This window comes from Mycteria americana, chromosome 5 (assembly GCF_035582795.1).
Source record: "Mycteria americana isolate JAX WOST 10 ecotype Jacksonville Zoo and Gardens chromosome 5, USCA_MyAme_1.0, whole genome shotgun sequence".
Classification (NCBI taxonomy): domain Eukaryota; kingdom Metazoa; phylum Chordata; class Aves; order Ciconiiformes; family Ciconiidae; genus Mycteria; species Mycteria americana.
The window spans coordinates 65779437-65801093 of NC_134369.1; the positions used below are offsets into that span (position 1 = coordinate 65779437).

At 44.3% G+C, this 21657-nt stretch overlaps 1 protein-coding gene across 2 annotated transcripts in view; it reads right to left on the reverse strand.

Moving 5' to 3' along the window:
- Window positions 1-19619, reverse strand: part of MTHFD1 (methylenetetrahydrofolate dehydrogenase, cyclohydrolase and formyltetrahydrofolate synthetase 1) — a 44264-nt gene extending 24645 nt beyond the window's left edge. The window contains exons 1-9 of one of the 2 annotated variants that reach the window (XM_075503769.1): window positions 19460-19543; window positions 10427-10509; window positions 10229-10313; window positions 7777-7836; window positions 7034-7087; window positions 6527-6663; window positions 6291-6391; window positions 5814-5950; window positions 4282-4393 (exon numbers count right to left, since the gene is read on the reverse strand). In XM_075503769.1, coding sequence (XP_075359884.1) covers window positions 4282-4393; window positions 5814-5950; window positions 6291-6391; window positions 6527-6663; window positions 7034-7087; window positions 7777-7836; window positions 10229-10276 — 649 coding nt within the window. In that variant the 5' untranslated portion in view covers window positions 10277-10313; window positions 10427-10509; window positions 19460-19543. Of the gene's footprint in view, window positions 1-4281; window positions 4394-5813; window positions 5951-6290; window positions 6392-6526; window positions 6664-7033; window positions 7088-7776; window positions 7837-10228; window positions 10314-10426; window positions 10510-19459 lie in introns of both variants that reach the window. The other variant, XM_075503767.1, reaches the window with a different exon arrangement.
- Between the last annotated feature and the right edge of the window lie 2038 nt (window positions 19620-21657).

Here is a 21657-nt window from a genome sequence, read left to right on the forward strand (position 1 = left end):
GATCAAAGCACAGACCAAGTCTTACATCTGTGCAATAATAAAACACAAGGGGGACATAGAATAGAGGTGTCACCTGAACCATCCTCTCACAGCTCCTGCTGTATTGCTCTGAAGGATTAGTACAGCTTCCAGCTTGAAAGAGATATAAACCAATGGTCTAGAAGAAGTGAGAGAAGGAAGGTGGCTGACTTGTTCCAAAAACCCAGGTTTACATTTTCTCTGTTCCGTCTTGGCGCACATCTAGGCCTTACTATGAATAAAATCACCTGCCTTTACAGAAACTGAAGACAGAAAGTGCTGAGCTTTTCAGTTACTCATTGCCATTCTAATGATGGACCGGTAAATACTGCAGTTCACAGAGACGGAGTCTTGTCAAAACGAACCTCACAGGTGGCTTAAGAGAGCTCCAGTAGAATAATCTCCTTTCTCTCTGGCAAAAAAAAATTGCTATATCCTGCTGCACTACATGACCTGACAATTCAGAAGCAGATATAGCACTTTTTTCCAGTGGTGACCTTTAAGTTCACCCATAAAGAGAGAAAAAGACAAAATGCACTAGTAAACTAGTACAGTCATCTAAGGAACTCACTGATTATAGACACAGTGTATCAAAAAAGGAAAATTTAAGTTTCTCCTGGAGTGGCAGGTCCTCATTTCAGATATGAGGACTCCAGGGAACTTTTAAGCAGTGTGAAAAACCTGAAGATACATTTTAATGTTGTAACATTGAAAATTATATTGGATACAGTAAGCGTATGTTTAAACAGAACACAATAACTTTTAACATGCAATTGGCAGGGGGAGGAGTGGAATAGAAACCAAACTCCTAAACAGCTGATTTTGTTAAAACCAAAGAGGGAACAAAAGCAGCTCCTGCCAACACTAATTTTTAGCTGCATTGTTACTGGCAATTAGCAGCTTGGATGTTTTGCTGTGTTTCTGTTTTAAGCAACACTTCTTCTCCCTAAAGTTCAAAGCTTCAACAACATCACAGCTGTTGAACAGTGTTTCTACAGCCACTGTCAGCTTTGCTGCCTGAACTGCAGACCAATCTGGCCTTCCAGCCTAGAGACCAGTTTAATTAAGTTTGCAAAAGGCAAACAACATAATCATATTTTCTTCCAAGGATGCCAAGCAGGCTTACCAGTCACCCTGGCCACGAAGACTCCAGGTCCAAGAATGAAGAAAACAAGCGATGAATTAGGGACTCCAAACACAAACAGCCTAATCTGTTACACAGACACAGTGATGAGCACAAGTCAAACAAACCCCCAGTCCCTGCCTCTGCATCCGCACCTCACGCAAAGCACTGCTGAGTACAACTTAGGAGCTATTCAATTACCTTTAAAATATTCTTTTGAAGGAAAGCTCACATACAACACTTTCCGCCTCTCCCCATAACTTCACCTTCTCAATATTCATCATCCCACTCTTAAAAAAAACCCGAACTAGTTACAGAAAGTATCAGTGACACTACAACCATTCCCAGTGCCTGTGTCTTCTTTGGTCCAGTAGGTTCTCTAGCCAGCTGGAACACATCAGAGAGAGCATCCAAGGACTTTGATCTCAAAGATGTGAAGGACATGCCTACACATATGGAACAAATAGGTATGATGATGTCCATCTATCTCCAGAGACAGCTGCATGACAGACAGCCTGAGTGCAGCTTCTGGACCGGAGCTAATTCACAGTCCTACTGTCGCCAGACAAGGGCTGGGAATACCCGCATGACTTTGAAGCAAACTTGTGCCAATGTACATGCAACTGTAACACGTTTCTGGTGGATATATGACTGCAAACACACAAGACCATATATGACCTTCATCTATAAAACATGAGACCACCTGCTTGCAGTCTGCTTCTTTTTCTGGACACCACTGGGAAAGGTGTTTCATGAGGGATCCAACACAATCTGATGTTATAGGCCTGTGATGCCAGCTTGATTCCCAGTACATGAAGATATAAACAGAGCATGAAGTCAAGGCTTTCTATACCTTTCTAGCTCCTCTGCTGTTTGAAGAGCATGGCAGAGATCCACAGAGGCTGATCCTCCTTTGCTGCTCCCATATCCCACTGTTCAAGCTTCCCTGTTGGCTAGGGCCGCAAAATCCCATAGCAGAGGAGGAGTCTGAACAGGGTTGCTTCCTCCATCAGGACTCCGAGGGACATTCCACAGACTATGTCATCTCTGGGAATATCCTCTGCCTGCACTGCTCTCCCTTCCTGTAGCAGAGCAATTTCTACAGGCCTGGAACAAGGCATTCAGAATATTTGCTGGACTAGCCCTCCAACTGCTGCAGTGGGGAGACAAAGACAAATACAATCCAGTTTGGAAAGGGAATAAGACACACTTGTCTGCTCTAACAGAGGTTTCAGGAGATCCTCTCTTCCTCTCTCTCTAGCTGGAGAACTGGAAGAAATTCTGTTCAGCTGTAGTACACATGAATGCAAAGTCAGATGTGCCTAAACTGCCTATTCTAGCCTCCAAACTGGCAGCCGTGGGAGTATACAGGCCACCCTCCATTCAAAAGCACAACAGCTGCATTTCCATGGCGCTACATGGCTGTAACATTTTTAAACTCCAACTTGGCAAGCCTGCATGAAGTTAATGTCCTGATATGTCAAATCATATTGGGATTTGCCTGTACAGGGCACCCCGACTTGCAAAGTATAGGCGTATCCAGAGATTGCCATGTCCTCCAGCTGCAACTCACATCTACACCTAGGAGGCACCTAGCTGGGTGCACTTACAGCCATGGGAAGATATATGGCAACTGTGCTATTTCTCCCCCCGCCACGTTCAAAGCACCATCACAGCTAGCAGCAATATTCTATCTGTACAGTGATGTAGCTGGAGAAGCTGGCAAACTAACTGCCGTTCTTTCTGTACAATTGCAATTCCCACAATTCTGGCACTGATTCCCCAAAAGATTAATCTGAAAACTTTTTCACAACCTATCAGAAGGGAAGAGAGAGACAGGAAAACTCAGCAGCTTCAGAAAACCACAGAAAAGTCTGTGGCATCCATCATTTTGAAAGCTGACAATTTCCACTCTATCAAGCCCTGATTGCTGAGTCTCACAACGCCATTAAGCATATCGCCATGCAACGCTGACTAGGCTGGGTGCACAAGAAGCTCAGATTTCAGTGCACTGCCTGAGGCCAACTAATTGCAAAGAAACAGGGATGTGTCCTCAGAGATGCAGTTCACATCAAGCCTGAAAAAAAGGTCATACCATCATATGTCAGAAACACAATGGTAGTTTTATTTGCAACATGTTAGTGTGGGAGACTCCAAGCCATTCTGCTTCATGCAAATCAGCAGTGACCCTGTGGGTTTTGGCAAATTGCCTAAGTTTGGGTAGCTTGGCACAAATACATCAAGCAACAAACAGCAACAGCAGATGACTTTTTAATTTTAATTAGACAGAGGACTAATGTTTTTAAATGCAACTCAGTGTCATCTTTGAGGAACAAGACTGCTGAACAGAAATTTCTTTACATTCCATTAAATAATGGCAACAAAATGACTGATTAATTATGAAAACTACCTTTTAAAAGCCTTGTGGGTGTAGCACAGAGATAGTTGGATGGTGACTAATTTTCCATATCATTCAATATCTGTAATTTGGATTTAAAATGAGATGAAAACAGAAATTGCCAGACTGTCTGTTCCTCCTTTATAAGGATGGAATAGCTAAGTGAAACCCCACCCTAAAATCCATTATGTTCAAGCATTTTATTCTATGCTAGACCCACTGTCACCAATACTCTAGCAGAAGCTGCTTTGCTTCAAGACAACAGCCATTCAAACCTAAGAAGTGAATGTTGTGATTCAACAAATCCACAGCTACTTTAAGAGACTGCTTGCCATTTGTGTATTTCAAAGAGAACAGCTTAATTAGATCTAACTGCAAAGTAATGACAGCAAAGCTGCACGCTCACAAGTGACAAAAGCAGCAAGACTTCACTACGTAGTTGCAGCAAATTACATGGATATTCTGTAATATTTCCCAGGCCTCCTCTTTCCTCTACTGATCATCAGCCTCATTGAAGACAGAAACAAAACTGCTACTGATCTGCTTTAGGACAGTACTTCAGACCAACCTTTTTTTATTCTGGCATCTTCAGAGGTTGCCATCATTACTTAAGACAGACTTAAAAGAGAAAGAAGTCCACATTGACTAGAAACACCAAGGAAACAGTATCCATGTACTTACTTAGCAACTGCATTTATATACAAATAAACACATCCCCACTCTTTATACATTACCCACGCACCTGGCACATGGTTAATTCCACAGTCTATTACAATTGCACCAGGTTTGATCCATTCACCTTTTACCATTTCAGCTTTACCAGCTGCAACGACCAGGATATCAGCTTTACCAACCTATAAAAAAAGCCAAATAAACAACTCTGTATCACACCAGCAGTGGAAAAAAGCAGAGCTGCTTCAGCAGCAACTTAGATCACCTTCAACTGCAGTGAAACTGTGTGTTCACTCATTGCCATTGGAGGGATGGAAGGGCATCATCAGCAATTAAAGGTAGCTAGCAGATCCTTGGCAAGCACAGATTCCTGCAGCCAGAAATTATGGCCTATTTTCACACTCCTACCCTGAACTATTGCTTGTCAACACTTCACAACCTCCTTTGAACTCTTCCATGATTCCCAAGTGGATCACACAGACTACTTTTAGTAAAATTAAAGCCCTCTGCATATTCTTATCTTCTTCCCTTCAAATACCCCTGCATATTCAGCTGCTCTTTTCAATGCTAGAAATATATCCAGCACTCATCAGACAGCAGCCAAGAACAACCCCTGCACAGAACTCTAAGTGGCACTTCACTTGTGGCAGCACTGCCTTGTGGTTTTTAAGTCCAGGACTGTGTAACACGCAACTCCAGGGAAAGGTGACTGTAATTCAGCACTAATATTTGTTCAGACAGTACGCAGTAAATTTCATAGATCTGGTCACAAAGCTGGTGCTAGAGACTCTGACTAAAGCTCATAGTCTGTTCTTGCACTGCTTCATTCATGTTTGCTTAGGAAGCTGCTAACCCTTGGAATTTTTTCTTTTAATCTTCAAGGGAGATTAACTATTTTTAAGATTTCATTAAGAATTAGCACTTCAATTGTTAATCAACCTAATGATGGTCTTATTGAACAGCAACTTAACAGCATGAAGCACTGCAGTGTTTCTGATCTTCCTTGTGAGTTATATTCAAATACACCTACCCTCTTTTCAGTTTTAATACTTGCCTACAGAGCCTGGCAGTGCTGATTGCTCTACGAAATCCAAGTAGGTGGCAGCACAGCAACACACTATTTCTGTCACTCTCACTGCTAAAGAGGAAAATGGTACCAACTCCCAGTCATAGAAAATAGACTGGGGAAAGAAAAAAAAAAAAAAAAAAGGAGAAAACATTTGGTCTAGCATTTCCCAGCCATTAAAGCAAAAGACCACCTGGCCTTTTTGGGAAAAACCAAAAACATATGCTGTCTTGCAGGCCACTACTTGGAGATTAGGAAGGGATGATTAAATTCTCAGCACTTGCCCAAAGAAAACAAAAATAATAATTTTATTGTTATAATTAAAAGCCTCTAATAAGGGCCAAAAATAATCAGGATCCCATTCCAGCAGAAGTATTTACACAACCATCCAATGAACAGGACTGGGAAACTGTTTCAGATGAAAGACAACCCAGGCCCAATGACTTAGAGTAGCAATACACCGAGCAGCAATGTGCAGCAGGCAGCACTGGCTTGCAGCAGACAACTACAGCCTCATGCATCCATCCTGTCATTACCTCCTCAGCCAGCGTTGAGGTCTTTGAGTGGCAAGTGGTTACTGTTGCGTGATTCCAGAGCAGCAGGTCATGCATGGGAGCACCAACAATCTTACTGCGACCAACCACTACAGCTCTTTTCCCTGCAACCTGGACGCCTGCACCACAGAAAGTTAGAGGAGAAAGTAAAAATAGGTCATTGTGGATTCTAGTAAAAACTCACTCAAATGGCTCCGGAGTCTTTTGGTCAGTTTAAGTCTGGCTCTGGTACTTCAGGATATTCTTTTTCCTCTGGGTTGTGTGTGACAGGGAATTGGAGTTGGGAGGGAGGAAGGAAGGACCACTTTAAAACTAGCTCTTTTCCTGTCTGTAAAGGCAGAGATGAAATGTGGCATCTCAACAAAAGTTTCAATGTGAAGCATAGCCCTGTGAGGTGCATAATTTCTCCTCTTACTGAAGACTACTGCACTCATGAATAATGGATGGAAACCTCCTTACCTGTCTGCCTGATAAGTTCCATGCATCCTTTTGGTGTACAGGGAATAAAGCAGTCTCCAAGGTCCCCTCTAGAGAGTTTCCCAGCATTGATGCTACTTAAGCTGTATTTTGAAAGAATAAAGACCAAGTAAGATTCCCAGCCCCATGATCACCATTTGAAAGAAAAAGAAAAAAAAAAAAAAAAAGGTTTCTTTCTGGAGTAGCTATCATGCTCCCCAGGGGTGAAGTCAGTTTACCCATCTACATCCTTCTCGGGTGCAACAGCATTGGTTATTTTTTCTGTATTGATGGGTTTATCAGAATCAAGTGGCAGCTGCACTATAAAGCCATGAACAGCAGGGTCTCCATTCAAAGAGGCAATGCACTTGAGGACCTACAAGAAGTAGAAACCAAAAACCTAATGGCCGATAAACTGAAATATGACTGATGCAAAGGAAAAAAGCACAATCCTATCTGGATTAAAAGACACACACAATATGTTTAGTTTTTCTACCCAAAAGTATAAATGAGTCACATTTTTTATTTTTAGAAAAATACCTGTTAAAGTCTCATAATTTTACATTGTAGTGTTTTAGTTTTCTTTTAAAAATAAAAAAATCTCAGCAGGTTTCAGTTCTTTTTTCATGAGTTAATATCTATGGGCAAGCAGTCTTTTTTTATAAAAGGAGAGGGCAAATTTAAGTTCATCTCTTGAGCTCAAGACCAAAATTATGTATTTTTTCATTATTGGCTATATTACTTACGTCAGCTTCTGTTGCTGTGTTTGGCAGTTTTATGTGATTGGCAGTGATCCCAATCTGCAAATGAGAATATCAACAAATTATCTGATTTCTGAATTGACATCAGAGATTGATCTGGCTGTTCTCAGTCCAGCCCAGTCACAGCTACATTCTGTCACATTTCCCAGGTCTATCTCCTGTTCCTATTATTTGGAAAAATCATCAACAAAAGAGAAGAAAAAAAGATTAGTGCATTGTCTACTTAGATTGGTCCATACTTCAACTGTCCTATTCACCTTTTGACATGAACATCTTGGCTTGACAGCATACTGCCTTGAAACGCCAGCGAAGAAGATGCCAGCTATCACCTAGGGAAACAGGTGATCATCTATGTTCCCAGCCCTGCTGTAGCATGTAATGTACCACTTGGTGAGAGATGCAAGGCAACTGCAGGTACAAGACATTCAAGGAAGATAAGCACATGGCCACAGGTCAGGAAAGACAGAGCATCAGCACTTCAGACACATGTAACCTAGGAGACGATCACAGAAAAAATGGCACCAACCCACATTGTTGTTACCCCACTTGGCTAAGCGTCAGGTTACCCATCTATACTGTTTCCTTATAACAAAGAATTCAGGCCAACGCTGGTTTCTCCAATACGGGCAAAGCTTAGACAAAACTATTTGATTTGCATCTCTTTTTTCATATTTAGATTTGACCTAATGTAGGAGGATAAAAAGAAATATTAAGAGTTTGGGCATTACCTCAGCAGCAGCCTTCAGCTTCATATTAATGTAGAGGTTCGAATCATCCCGATTTCCAACCTAAGGATGAAAAGACAGTTGAGTCACACTGCAGAATACAGACCCAGTCACAGGCTGAGATGGGCTTAACCCTTAGCTTCCTCTGAGCTACACCAAGAAGTCAGAGGTATTCTTGAATAACTGTAAAACACACTGATAGAGGCTGTAAGTAGCTGGAGCTAACAGGAAAGTGTTCTTTCAAGTAAGAGGCAGCTAAAGACAAGTTGTCTGATCTTCTGCATAGACACTATTCAGACCTGTTGAAAAACCTTAGAAACACAGTGTTCTCCACAGCAGAAAATACTGCCTGCCATCTCATCTGAGAAAGTTAAATCTCTAGCTAATTAACATGATCAGCAGGTGCTGATAACATCCAATTATCTGATTAAGGCTTTCAGAAAAGTTGGGCCTCTTTGATACCCAGGAAATCTTAATTTTATGCACATATGTGTGCCTTGATGGAGAGATTTTTTCCACTTCTGTTTTGTACCTTGAGAATTTTCCTGCCAAATAAAAAAATCAACAAACCAAGAACAAAGTGATGCACAAAGAGAAAGCAGAAAGTGGAACAAATGCCTGTAGTTTCTGGCAGTATTGGGCGATTACAGTGCAACTACATTTCAGAAGACTGCTTGCAACACCCAGCATGTTTTGTTAAAGGTAATACTCCTTGTGACCATAAGAAAATGAGGGGCAAATAAGGAAAAGCTGACAAGAAAACACTTGAAACCCCATTCCCTGGTACTTGGTAGCTATCGCTGGTTCTCACACAGATTACAAGCTGCAGGAGTGACTGCATTACCTGATCACCCAGCATACACTGGTTCTTCTTCCCTAGGGTTAGACAAAGGGGCTGTATCCCCTTTAAAGTCTGCTGGGTTTAGGAAAAGGTATGCCTCATACAGGGCAGAAAAGAAGGAAGAGAGTGGGCATCAGGAGATGTCAGCAAACAGGCCACATATATTGTGCAAAAAACCACATTCCTTACTACAGGACAAAAAATAAAGATTAACTGACTTATTCTTTGAGCTCAGAGGACACCAGACACCTCCCAGGAAAAGAGCACATATTTTGCGGGGTGCTACATATCAGAAACAGCTAATTGTCCTGACTTAACTGAAAAACAGACAGCTGAGAATATCAGTATTAGGAGATGCACTCCAAACCCAGACTGTTTGGTAGCTTACAAAAGTCTCAGAGAGCCAAAGAGCAAACAGGTTGTAAAGGACTCTGAGACAACACAGGATTGAAGAGAACACAGGCCAACCAAGAAAAAAAAAAATCCCAATAGTAACACTACAAGACAGCAATTTTTGAAGACAGTTTACTCAGTCAGCAGTTCGGCAACTTCCATCAAAGCATCCCTTACTAAACTTTAAATAAAAGACCTTCCTCCTTCCTTCTAAGCACCTGAAGACATGTCTTCTGTTGAGATGATCTTAAAGCTAATGGAAAAGAAAACCAGAAAAACCCCCAAACCACAAACAAATTTGTTCCTGGCATTGAAGAGGAGCATGGTCTTTGTGTACTATAGTGGCCTTAGCACTACAATCCAGAGACAGGCACCAAGAGCTCTTCAGGAGCCCAAAATACCGAGTAAGGACAAAAACCACTTCTCTAAGCAGCCACTTTCAGTCCATCAATCCTTTGTGGCCACACAGTTTCTTCCTATTACATGACACTTGCTACTGCTAGTCACATTCTGATCTAAGCACAAAGAGTTACCATTTTTTATAGCTGCAAGGAAAAAAAAAAAACCACCCTAATTCTGCCAAACACAGGCCAAAACCCTGTACTGATGAGTGCTTTTTTCTTCTGCAAGCGTTTCTGTGTAGACTCTAGTACTTACTCACACTTCTGGACATACATCAAACTCAGCAATGGGATTTTGTTCCATCCCCTGCACTCAAAGTCTTCCTGGCCAAAGGTGTTTTTGGTCGGGTTGCCCCCCTCACCCCCCTTTCTCTCCATGTTCTGACATAACAGCAGACCAAATCCCTTAATAAACACCCCATTTCAAAGATTTCTGGTATAAACACATCTTTGAAAGCTGACAGGCTTTGGGGCTCACACAAATGCAGAGACTTGGAATAGAGTCTACAAGCACTGCTTCCTCTTAATAGGCAAGAAGCCTACTTTCACTATTTCACAAACAACGCTCAAACAGAGAACTGCAAGGGTCTGATGAAAGAAAAAATCCACCCAACCCAAAACTCCCAAAATGTTTCTGGGCCCCAGTACTTGGGGAAAAGACATCACAGAACTGTGTTACCATCCCACATGGAACTCTGCTCTTCTATTCATTATAAAAATGTTACCATTGCAAGGCAGCTTTGATGAAGCTCATCAGCTGTGCACTTACCATTGCAAAGCAACACAGATTTTCTGTAGTTGTCATTAAAGAAAACAATACCTGCAAAATTGCGAGTCCTGGTCTGAAGCCTGGAAATTTCTCTTTCATCTCAACAACTTGCTTCTTTAGTCTCTCTCTCACTTGTCTGAAGAGGGGGAAAAAAAAAAACAAGGTAGAAGTTAACCAAGGGGCTGAATTCTCATAGTCATAAGTCAGGAGTTGAAAAGATGACAGACAGGCAGACTGGCAAACACTTACTTATGCCTTGAGTACACAAGTCCCAGCAATCTCCAAATAAGATGTCCATAAATCACTAAGACACTTTGGAAGTTTCATTCAAACTTATTAAAAAAAAATTAAAAAAGATTTTAAAGTCCACATTGTGCTTCTTCACCCTCCTCTTCACAGTCTCATAGGATACAAGGGTATAAAAAAAGTACAAAATTTGGCATGGAAATTCCTGGGATTTCAAACTCCCTACTCAAAAGTAAATCCTCTTTCCACATATGCCATACCAAATCTACCTGTCTTCCACAGGCACCAGTCAACACTGTCACACATGCTGTCCTGGTAAAGGATGACGAATCTACAATTGTAAAACTCTGGAAAACAGCTAAACCGTCCTGGTTTCAACTGGGATAGAGTTAATTTTCTTCCTAGTAGCTGGTATAGTGCTGTGTTTTGGATTTAGGATGAGCATAATGTGATAACACACTGGTGTTTTAGTTGTTGCTGAGTAATGTTTACACTAGTCAAGGACTTTTCAGCTTCCCATGCTCTACTGACTGAGAAGGCTGGAGATGCACAAGGCTGGGAGGGGGCACAGCCAGGACGGCTGACCCCAACTGGCCAAAGGGATATTCCATACCATATCACATCATGCTCAGTACATAAACTAGGGGAAAGCTGGCAGGGGGACCGCTGCTCGGGAACCGGCTGGGCGTTGGTCAGCAGGTGGTGAGCAACTGCATTGTGCATCACTTGTTTTGTATATTCTTTCATCATTATTATTTTCCCTTCCTTTTCTGTCCTATTAAACTGTCTTTATCTCAACCCATGAATCTTACTCCCCCCCCCCTTCTCTCCCTCATCCCACTGGGGAGGGGGGAGTGAGTGAACAGCTGTGTGGTGTTCAGCTGCCTGCTGGGTTAAACCACAACAGGTACCCAAAGATATACCTCTTCTACAATTGGTCAATACTATGTGTTTCTATTTCCTGCCTGCTTGGCCTAACCTAGGCTGAGCAGGCTACAGTCCTACACCCACCTTCCTGCCTCCAGTCTGCTTCTGTGCTTGCCAACACTCATGCGAGAAAATGCTCCCAGCCTGAGGACTTCCAAACAAGGCAGAGATTTTTCCATGGGAGCAGGAAGGAGAATGGGAGGTGCACAGAGGTGAAGCAGTGAGGAAAGCTAGCTAAATCCTGGTACACAGCTCAGGTCAACTTTTCACTGAAGACAAGTTTAAGGGTACAATTATTAAAATTTTGAAATGGAAGAGGATTCACTGATTAGTTAATCTAGCTCAGATGTCAACTCATACCCAGTTTACCATGCAATGTTCTAGAGATAATGAGTACCCATGATAAATTAGCCGCAGACAGCTCAAAAGCTGCTGTCACCACCCTCCTCAGCCTTGCACTCCTCTCTAATTTCTCAATCACTGCCTGGCCCCATGTGCATGATCCTTCACCAGGGAACGTGGTACAGAAGAGGACCTGGTACCAGGCCCAACTGCTCTTTCGAATTTGAAATTCTGCTGAAAGCCTGGGTGCAGTGCTAGCACCACTGCTCTGTTTCCTCAACAGAGGCAGTCAGGATTCAGAGAGAACTGACCAGTCATGCCCATCTCATGGGCTCATGGCACTGGAAGGAAGCTGTGGCACTCCACTGCAAATGCAGGAGGTACTCACTCAGAGGCAAAAGCCAGGTAAGCAAACCTCGCAGGACACTAGCGGCTTGACAGATCTGTTCTCCTCCACGCAATCTCCAGCCCGTGTCCCACCTACTATTCTCAAAGAGATGAGAAGGCGCTACCATCATGCTTAGCAAATCTATCCTGGTCCAAACACTCTACTGTTTAAAACACAGGTTGTCTCCTTGTGCTCATCTACCCTCAAATCAGTATCACAAGGTCTGCTACTTCCCAAGTGGAACCAGACTTCCCAGACTGGAGGAGGTGCTGTTGGTGCCAGGTCATTAAAACCACAAACAGCAAGGGTATGGGGACAGAGTAAGTAGCTGATGCCAGCTGGGCGGCTGCGATTCCTGCCATACAGGGAAATTCCAGGATGACAGATAGCCAGTGAAGCCAACTGTACCCTGCAACTATGAGCTCCAAATCAGAAATGCCAGAGGCAAGAAGAAAGGGAAATGGGAGCAGCACATGGCTCTGCTGCAACCCAGCAGCACTGATCCCAGGGGGGGACGGTTGCAGCTGGCCCAGCCCAGAAGCAGCCCTGAGGCTGTTCTGAGTCCCATCTCGGGGGAATGACACAGCCTCCGTCTGTGTCCCAAATCATGCATCCCTCCTGCTGCATCCTGAATCACTTAGTCAGAGCTCTGCTGCACCTGAGGAGCAGGTTCAGAGTATTTATAGGTGTTTGTGTCTGGCCAAGCTGTTCGAAGTCTCTTAACAAGCTTTGGTAAAAGAGGTTGTTTTCAACCTTACTCAAGACATAGTAGTTCCTAGGCTTCCTTTAGCTATCACCTCTGTAAAAGACTTGACACTAAGATTGGCTGATGAGTTCAGAAAACAGTGACATAGCAAGCCTTGTCCTAGCAGTTCTTCATGCTGAAGTGACAAAAGTTCATCTGCTGGGTGGCAAAGCACCAACTGCCTCTCCTTATACTCCAGTTGCAAGCTCCTAGGGAAGGCACCAACTCTACAGCTGCAGACACAACAGGGCCTGAGCTCTCAAGCAGCCCGTAAGAACAACATAGCGATCTCAAGGAGTGCCAGAAACCCACTGTGTGTGGCCTCTGAGTGGGTGCTGTGGGCCAGCTCTTTGAGGGAGCTATTTCTGAGAACAGCCTCTGGTGTTCCAGTAAGGAAGGCACAGGACTGGTTTTTGGCCTGCAAACAAAAACAAACGTGAAACGTATCATAATTTATGATGCAGTAAAGCCGTCATAAGGGACAGTCAACTGGAAAGGGTCTCATGTCTGGGTTTTACTTTTAATCCAGTCTTCTCAGTGGAGAACCAGGCCCACCCAAGGGTCCAGTTTCCCCTTGTCCTCTGTGAAGCAGGGCTGTCGCGTGCTTTCACCCCCAGCAGCCATGACTGTTCACATATTATACTGCTGTCATTTTCTGTAATTAGGCACTAGCTCACTTTCCCTTCAGCTACAGAAGACAGGTAATATGCACAAACACGCAAAGTGGTGCTGTCAGAGCTGATTTGCTTTAGGAGCCTTAAATCAAGAAATCACTTGTTAGACAGCCACCTAGTGTTAACTACCACTGCTCTCTAGTTACCAGAAAAGCCACAGGTGCAAAAGTTTGAAAGAAAATTAAGGAAAAAATTTAAAAATCCTTGTTTTAACTCTGCAGACTTACAAATATGTTACTAAATAAACTTTGCAAGCCAGCAGCTATTTAGTGATACAGTTTGCAAAATTCTATTGTGGACTTCAGGTCTTCACAAAGGTGAAAGTTGATGTTGATAAATCAACATTTTTTTATTAGCTGTATGAAAACACTTTTAAGTCTTCAAACCTAAATTTGCAGCTGTACGTGGCTGTTCCTCCAAAAGCCTTCCCTGTGACACTAAGACCCCTCCTGTGCCCACATACTTTCCTACAAACAAACTCACACTGCAAACAAGGGTCCAGGGTCCACACAGGTTAAGGACAGCACATGGCTCTAAGCACACAGTGCAAAAGCCAGCTCCAAAGATAAAAAACCTGTTAGCCTTTCTTTCTCTAGACTGCAACAGTGAGCTGAATTTAAATTTAAGTGAATTTCCCAGAACAGAAAAGGACAAATCACACTCCAGCTCTGCTGTAAATGCACGGACATGCACAGCTCCCATGCTAGTGTCTCCTCAGGCAGACCCCACCACGACACCTATGGGATTATGTACATGCGATGGCTCAGGTGGCTGTGGTTGCAAGCATACACGTCACCATACTGAAGATGACCCCAGGCTGTGTTTCTGTCCCTTCTCTGGGTAATAGGGCCCTCGGTCTATGTGAATACTGCCAAATGTATGACCTGGCAAATACCTCCTTCAGAGACAACGATGCTCTAGAACAGGCTTGTCCCCAAAGAGGGGGGTTTGGCCTCACTGCCTGTATCACAGATTTCCCAAAAGTTGCAGAAACATGCATCAGAAGGCTCTTGAGGCAGCCCTCCAGAAATGGCTGTATAAGGCTGATGGTCCTCCCCAGGTCCTGCACTATCTTGGCCAGGGCTGTTGTCCCTGTAGCCATTCCTCCTCAGAGCCTGCAGCACTGCCACTGCTCACTTTCTGTTGCCCCCATGAGAAAAAAAGAAACAAAACTGGAGAAGGGGAAGCTTGTCTCTCCACACTGCAAACCTCCATGACACCACGTCCTAGCTAGCAGGGCAACTGCTTTATCTTCAAATACCGTGAAGAGGCTGCAAGCAAGCGTGCCACAGAACATCTTACTGGCATCCCAAAGAAGAGACAGAATGGAGCCTCTCCTGAGGGGAGTCACAGGTTGGCTGTTCCAACAGAGTGGCACTGGGATGGAAACTGCCTTGGGAAAGTGTATCTGAATGCTGCTGGTAATTCAACAGATGGCTCCAGTTGAGGGACAACACTGTTTACAGAACAGAGCTGGAATCTCTTCACAAGTCTCCTGCCCTACTACGGCATGATCCTGGCACACTGTCGTTATCTCATAGGGGAACTGCCTGCTTCTGTCTACCACTTCCACACTCCCACAGTTTTTAATCACTCTTTTGGTTGTGTCAGCTCAAATACTTGTCTGAGCACTCTTCAGGCCAGATAAACACATGAAGATGCTTTTGCTTTTTTATAGACTTTTTCATCATGTCCAGAACACTAGTCCAATGAGGGCCACAAAATGGCTGAGCTGAAGAAGCAATCATCCATAGAGGATGGGATAGACAGTATTTGAGGAAATTCTCAAACGTGGCCAGCTGCAAACAGAACAACAGAGTTTAAGTTTCACATAAAGCTGAGTCTTTAAAACTTACACAGAAGAGTTTGCCCCAAACATGAGTTACACTACCATGAACTGGCATGACCAAGCTTCCTGTGCTGCAATGTCAATCACACCAATCAGGTCTGCATCCCAAAATGGCTACCACATACAACAGCCAGCTATCAGGTGATTTAATCAGAGGACAACATAGCAGAAATAGATAAGGACTCAAACCATGTTTGTGGGGCTGCAAGCACTTCAGACAATACTGTAGGCCATATTTACAATGGTCTGTCTTCACAAAGAGTGATATTAAGATTGTCTTCCTTCCACGAAGGGGACATGGCAGTCCTCTACATGTTCCTTCCCTTAGGACTCTCTCTTTCCATGTAACCTGGTGCTGATGTGCACAGATGACAGCACTGTGGCCCTGTTTTCCACCAATGTTTTCTCCTAGCTTATACCCTCTTCGGAGCAGGGTCCCATTTTTTAAATTCTGTGTCTGTACAGCACCTAACACAAGGGGTTCTTGCTCATATTTGGGGCTACTTGGTGGCACTGAGCGGTACTGGACCACAGAGTTCACTTTAACTTAGCACATCTGCAGTGTGGTATCCTTCAGTGCATGCCTGAAACATTCTAGGTAGGATCTGGTAAATGAGATCTCACAGATTGAGGAATTTTTTCAGTTCAGACTAGATTTAGCTGGAGTTTCAATAATTCCAAAAAACTTTTGAGGCCCAGTCTGAAAAAGCTGAAGAGTTGTCTTTACTGCACTGTTACCTCCTGTTATAAGTTGAGCCTGATCATCGCTATATCCAGTACTTTAACGGTATTTTAAAGCCAAAGCACTACCTGGCCCGTCCCTAGGGGCTGGGAGGGGTGTTAAGTCTTCCCTGCCATCACAACTCATCAGCCACTCATCCAGACCAGGAATGATGGTCCATTCCTGCTGCTATCAATCAATTCAGGCCAAGCCAGGGGTTTCCAAACCTGGGCTACTTCAGATGTTAACAACTGAACACACCGCTCACTGCAGCAGACATAAGCTGTAAAGAAGAGCCACTGCAATGTTTTGCTCTGAGTATCTATTTCAGACACAGAAACAGAGTATTTTTATTTTAAGGGAATACTAGTAATAATAAAAAAAAAAGGTTCAGAATACTGTATTTTGATTCCCTCCAACCCTCCATATTCTGCATACTTAAAGCACTGTTTCTCTGTCTCTTATTAGTTGTTTACTGTACTGTTACACAATAACTCATCTTTTGCAACTCATTTGCCAATGAGGGAAATTTAACTTGCAGCAAAATCTAAGGCTGAATTACTAAACAGCCACTCAGAGAAGTAGAAGAAAGCCACTCGGAGATAATTAGCCAGCTCAGATTGATGCATAACCCATCCAACATTTAAAGTCTTTCACAGACTGTCCAGGTTTCTACTGAAAGAAGCAGCCTTAGCCAGAGAAGCATTAACTTAAACGCCAAAATCCTACACAAACAATGTCTGCTGCCCTGTATGTTCTCCTTCCTGTGAACAACATAACCACATTTACTATCCTCACAGGTAATATTCAAAGCCACTGAAAATGTCTATTTTCCTTTGTACCTCTTCTGAGCCTTCCAAGACTTTCTAGGTGTGAACTAGCTTTATCTCCGCATCAAGTTTTCCTTGTTTATAGAGACAAGGAAGCTTGCTCTCTCTCTCTCTCTCTCTCTAAGTATTTATCCTTTTTACATGCTTCACAAAAATAAGAATGCCAACATCTACCTGATTTTTGTTTAAATAACTGGCATGACTCTGAATTAGGTATTTTTTTTCACCTCTCTTTGGGGAAGGGGTGCTAAGTGGCAAGAGAAGAAAGTTCACAATACTTATGAGTTTTGATTTAAAACACACACAGAAACCCAGAATTACGCAGCTGGCACTCTACTTGATTGAATCACCTCATTTGTTAATATTTGACTGACTTACAAACAAACATTTTTCTCGATTAGAGGATAAAGTAACAAAAAACGCCCCCTACAAGATAGTAGCTGAAAAGATTTTGTAGTTGATGTAAAGTCAGAAACACACCCTTTCTACAACAGGCAATTCAGTTGAAAATTCCTAGAAAAACCACACGCTGCTGCTGCCGCCAGACTCTTGGCCTGGAGGTGAACTCTGGACAATGAGAATCTGGACCAGCACTTCTCTAGAGGGTCTGGAAAAGAGGGACAGGTATCTGCAGGGTGGATAGCCCATCTCCTCATGCCTCCTTCAAGTACTCCACTAGGAAAAAGCAGAACTATGTAAGGCCCATTCCTGTGGAGCACACGATGGTTTTGCTATACTGGACATAAATACAGCAGAAATAAAGGAACTGAAGGAGGATAGCTGTAGAGCTGCAATTATTTTTCCATTTTGTGTTGTCTTCAGGTCAAGATTTGATGCCTTTGGAAGACAGGCTTCAGCCAAACACCTTAGAGATGTGCTGGAAACTAAGCAATCCTTCCTCCTGTATGTGCCTATTAAAAGCTTATGCCTCTTCTCAGGTATTTGCACATCACAAAGGTCCTCATCTCTGAAAACAGCTGCTACTATAATACAGAAAACAAGCAGAAATAAAAAATTTCCACCACTATATCTATAAATTTAAAGAAAGTAAGTAATGCAATATGCACTGCCAAGGAAGCTAGAAGTTTTAAGGTCAATGGTCAGAATACCTCCAAAACACACTCATTGTACCCAAGCTAGCATCTTTCCAGATTTCTAGACACTCTAAAATTGCAAAAGCATGTAGCTTGAAAGGACCTACTACACTTCAGGGGCACTTTCTATGCCAGAAAAAGGAAACCTGCAACAGACAAATCACTAAGTACCACCAGCACCCCACATAGGCATTGCAAAGCGTGCTGGCTTCAAGACTGCCAAAAGCGTAAGGTGTAATGGAGCACACAAGACTGAGAGACTGCAATACCCAAGTAGTACTGGCCCCAAAATTACTGGGTAAAAAAATATGCAAGCAGCCTTTCATTATGGAGATTCAGATTCAAGACACATTAGGCCTACTTTTCAGAAACGCTCCACTGTCAGTTAGGTGTAGATGTGTTGTACACAGCAATACCTAAGATTGGGTCTAACAACTTTTCCGAGATTACTTTAGATCATTTCAAATTTACGTTTTCTGTCCAAATTCCCTGGTTATAGAGAGGAGGTACCAAACAAACCTACCTAACCAAACCCTGTTTGCACAGAATATAACAGAAGCATTACGCTTTGCTAAACGCTGCATTTTCCTATGGTTAGGGAATTTCATTTAGCTTTCTTACTGGATACGTATGTTTAGGAGCAGTAGGAAAAATAAGCAAACTAAAAGACACAATGCAGGGTCACCTATACTCAGCGCTTGCCAGCTAAGTAAAAGCTGAAAAGCACAAGAAAGCCTTTTCCTTTAGGCTCTGCCAAATCTTTCAAATACCTTTGGCAGGACACTTGTGAACATTCATCTTGACATTATCCAATACATGGATTAATTTATCTTGCTTTAGAAAGGAGTGACCGATGCCTACACAATATGAACACAGAGATCATACCTAAAGCACTGGTTCCCAACTCCTGCTCGTAAAGCATCCTTAACAGCACCGCTTCAATACACAAACCTGTAAGTCAGCTAGCCATTTCACACCTGCCTGGGCACTTATCTCTGCACAGAGATGCTGAGCCATCCCAAGCCGCTCTGCAGGGCTGATGCTGGACCAAGCAGAGACACTGGCTGGGTTTCTGGGGGGCAATGTAGCCGTGACAGCACTTCAGGTTCTTCTGAAGATCTTTAATACGACCTCCATTTAATAACCCCCACCGGTTCCAGCCAGGAAGAAGTGAGCTTTGAATGCAACGTAGTGAAGAAGCTTTAGGGTGACTTCAAACCTGCTTCGCCCCGGCAGAACCAGAGCAAAGGTCACCACAGCCCCATTCCCCCGGCCAGCAGGGCTGGGTCCCTGGCTACCCCCAGCCCGCCAGCCGCACCGGTCTCCTTCCCGATCGCGGCTATCCCGCGGGGTAAAAATCCGCGCAGCTCCCCACAGACTTTCCCCGCCCGAGGAACCCCCCGCCCTGCGCAGCACCGGGCGCACGGCGGGAAGGGCGGGCGGGCGGGCGGTCCCGGGGTACGTACGCGGAGACTATCTTGCCGCTGAGGATCTCGGCGGGGGCCATGGCGAGGGCGGGGAGGCAGCGACCGAGCACGGCGGGACTCCCGGGACGTGTGCGGGACAGGCTGCCCCCACCACTGCCCTACTCCCCGCCCCACGTGGCCCCAAACTTTCGGCGGCCGTCGGCCCCACAGCGCAAGCGCTGCCCCCGCCCCGGAGGAGGGAGGAGAGGGGCACCGGGAGGCGGCTGTGACTCCCCCCGCGGGGGCGGTGGTGCCGTGCCGTGTCCCCTCCCCTTCCTTTCCGTTCCTTTCCCGCCACCGTGAGGCGCCGTGGGCCATCCTGCCGCTGAGGGGAGCGGGGCTGAGCGGCGCAGCGAAATGGCCGCCAAAACGCCTTAGAGGCGCCGCTCCCGGCCCCGGCCTTTCCTGGCGCGCTGCTCTGCGGAGAAGGGGCCTGGGCGGCGGGGTCGGCTGCAGGCGCTGGGAGGGGAAGGCGAAAGCTGCCTCCGGAGCTGGGGGCTGAGGAGTTGCGCGGCGGTGGGACGCAGCCCGCCGGTCCGGAGGGGCTGGCAGTGCCGGTCTGGTGGTGGTGGGCTCTGCACAGTGAATTTCTGGCTGTACCTTCACGAAAATTGCAAATCAGTATAAGAATAATCTCTGTGTTTCATGTCCTGGGGTAGTACTGTGGTCCTCCTCAGAGGTTATGCTAAGAGTAATTTTTATTCTTCAGGATTCCAGCACATTTGTCCAGCATAGTCACCAAACTGCTGGCTAGGCAGTGTGGAAAAAGGGTAGTGGAGAAGAGGGCAGGATTGTGGCCTCAAGTTCATAGGAGTCATCAAGAGTGAGAAACAGGTTCCTAATGGTCACCTCCAAGGGATGTACTGGAAGTAAGTAAGCTGTTAGGACTGATGAAGGTGTAGTTTCCTATCAGGCAGCTGCTCAGATCCATGCAGTCCTCCCTGTGTACTGTTATTTACATAACCAAGGCTTTTCCTTACTCTGCAAGCCAGTGCAGACATTTTAGGACCTTGTGGAGAAAGTCAGCTTTCAGTGGTTTTCTCACACATATGGCGAAGAAGTGATTAGGCTCCAGCCAGCACTGGAGATGGGAAAAGCAGTTAAATGTCATTAAAAGCAGTTAAATGCCAGACTTGCTCAGGCAAGATAGCGCCATGACCCAGAGAAGTTAAGGAACTCATCAGTTCTTCCTGCTAATATCTAGCACATGGTTAGAGAACAGGTCCACAAATCAATAAACCAATGATAAAATGGTCAGGGACAGGGAACTGGCAAACTGGGATCGATGATGGGGTGGACCTGCAGCGTTAGGTTGCTGTTGGGGAGTACTAGCACGTTCCTGTGCCTGCAGCAAAACAGCACTCGTACTGTTTTGGGACCTAGCCACACTGCCATATGTAGTGGCAGCACAGCAAAGAAACAGGGTAACACCACTGCAAATTAACAAGCTATGGAGAACAGGGGTTGGATGCTACAACAGCAGTGTTCCCGCTGAGAATTTGAGACTTAAAAGGCCTGTGTGAAGTGCTTTCACATAGATATTCGCTTTACATAGAATGCAGAGGTTTGGAAGAAGAAAGTGCCTGCTCCAAAGAGTTTGCTGAGAAAGCATTCAGTCCTGCTACTCCATAATGTAATTGGTTCACAAAGGGATTTTGGGAACTGTCAGATTTTGAGAAGGGAGAAGTGTAGGCCTCGCAGCTTCTGCCTAGGGCGCAAAACTATGAGGACAGAAATATATGGGTCCTTCTGTTTCAGAAGCTCAGAAGCCTTTGGGTTGCTTCTCCGGTGTTCTAGGAGGGCAGTATAAGCCATACACAGTTCAAAACTTCTCTGAGGATAATGCTTTTCTTTGTGTTTCCTTTTGTAGCCTAACAAGTGACATCTTTTCTGCTTTCTTTTCTGTTCAGAGAGGGGGGCTTCTTCCCTTGAGTGGTTAAACCACCTTAAGTTAACAACGTGTTGTAATTGTAGGATTAAAGGTCAGAAATTTCTCTTTAGAAGTGACCTGGAAAAGAGGGAAAACTTCACATTTCGGGGCTTTTATATGCTAAATAAAAAAAGCTAGAAAGAACTTCTTTTTCTCTTCTTTCATTATGTATTCCTTGTATTTCCTGGAACGTTCCAACAGGCAGTTGCATTATTATACAATCAAAACTGAGATTATTCAATTAACTGAGAGAAGGGATTTTTCTAGG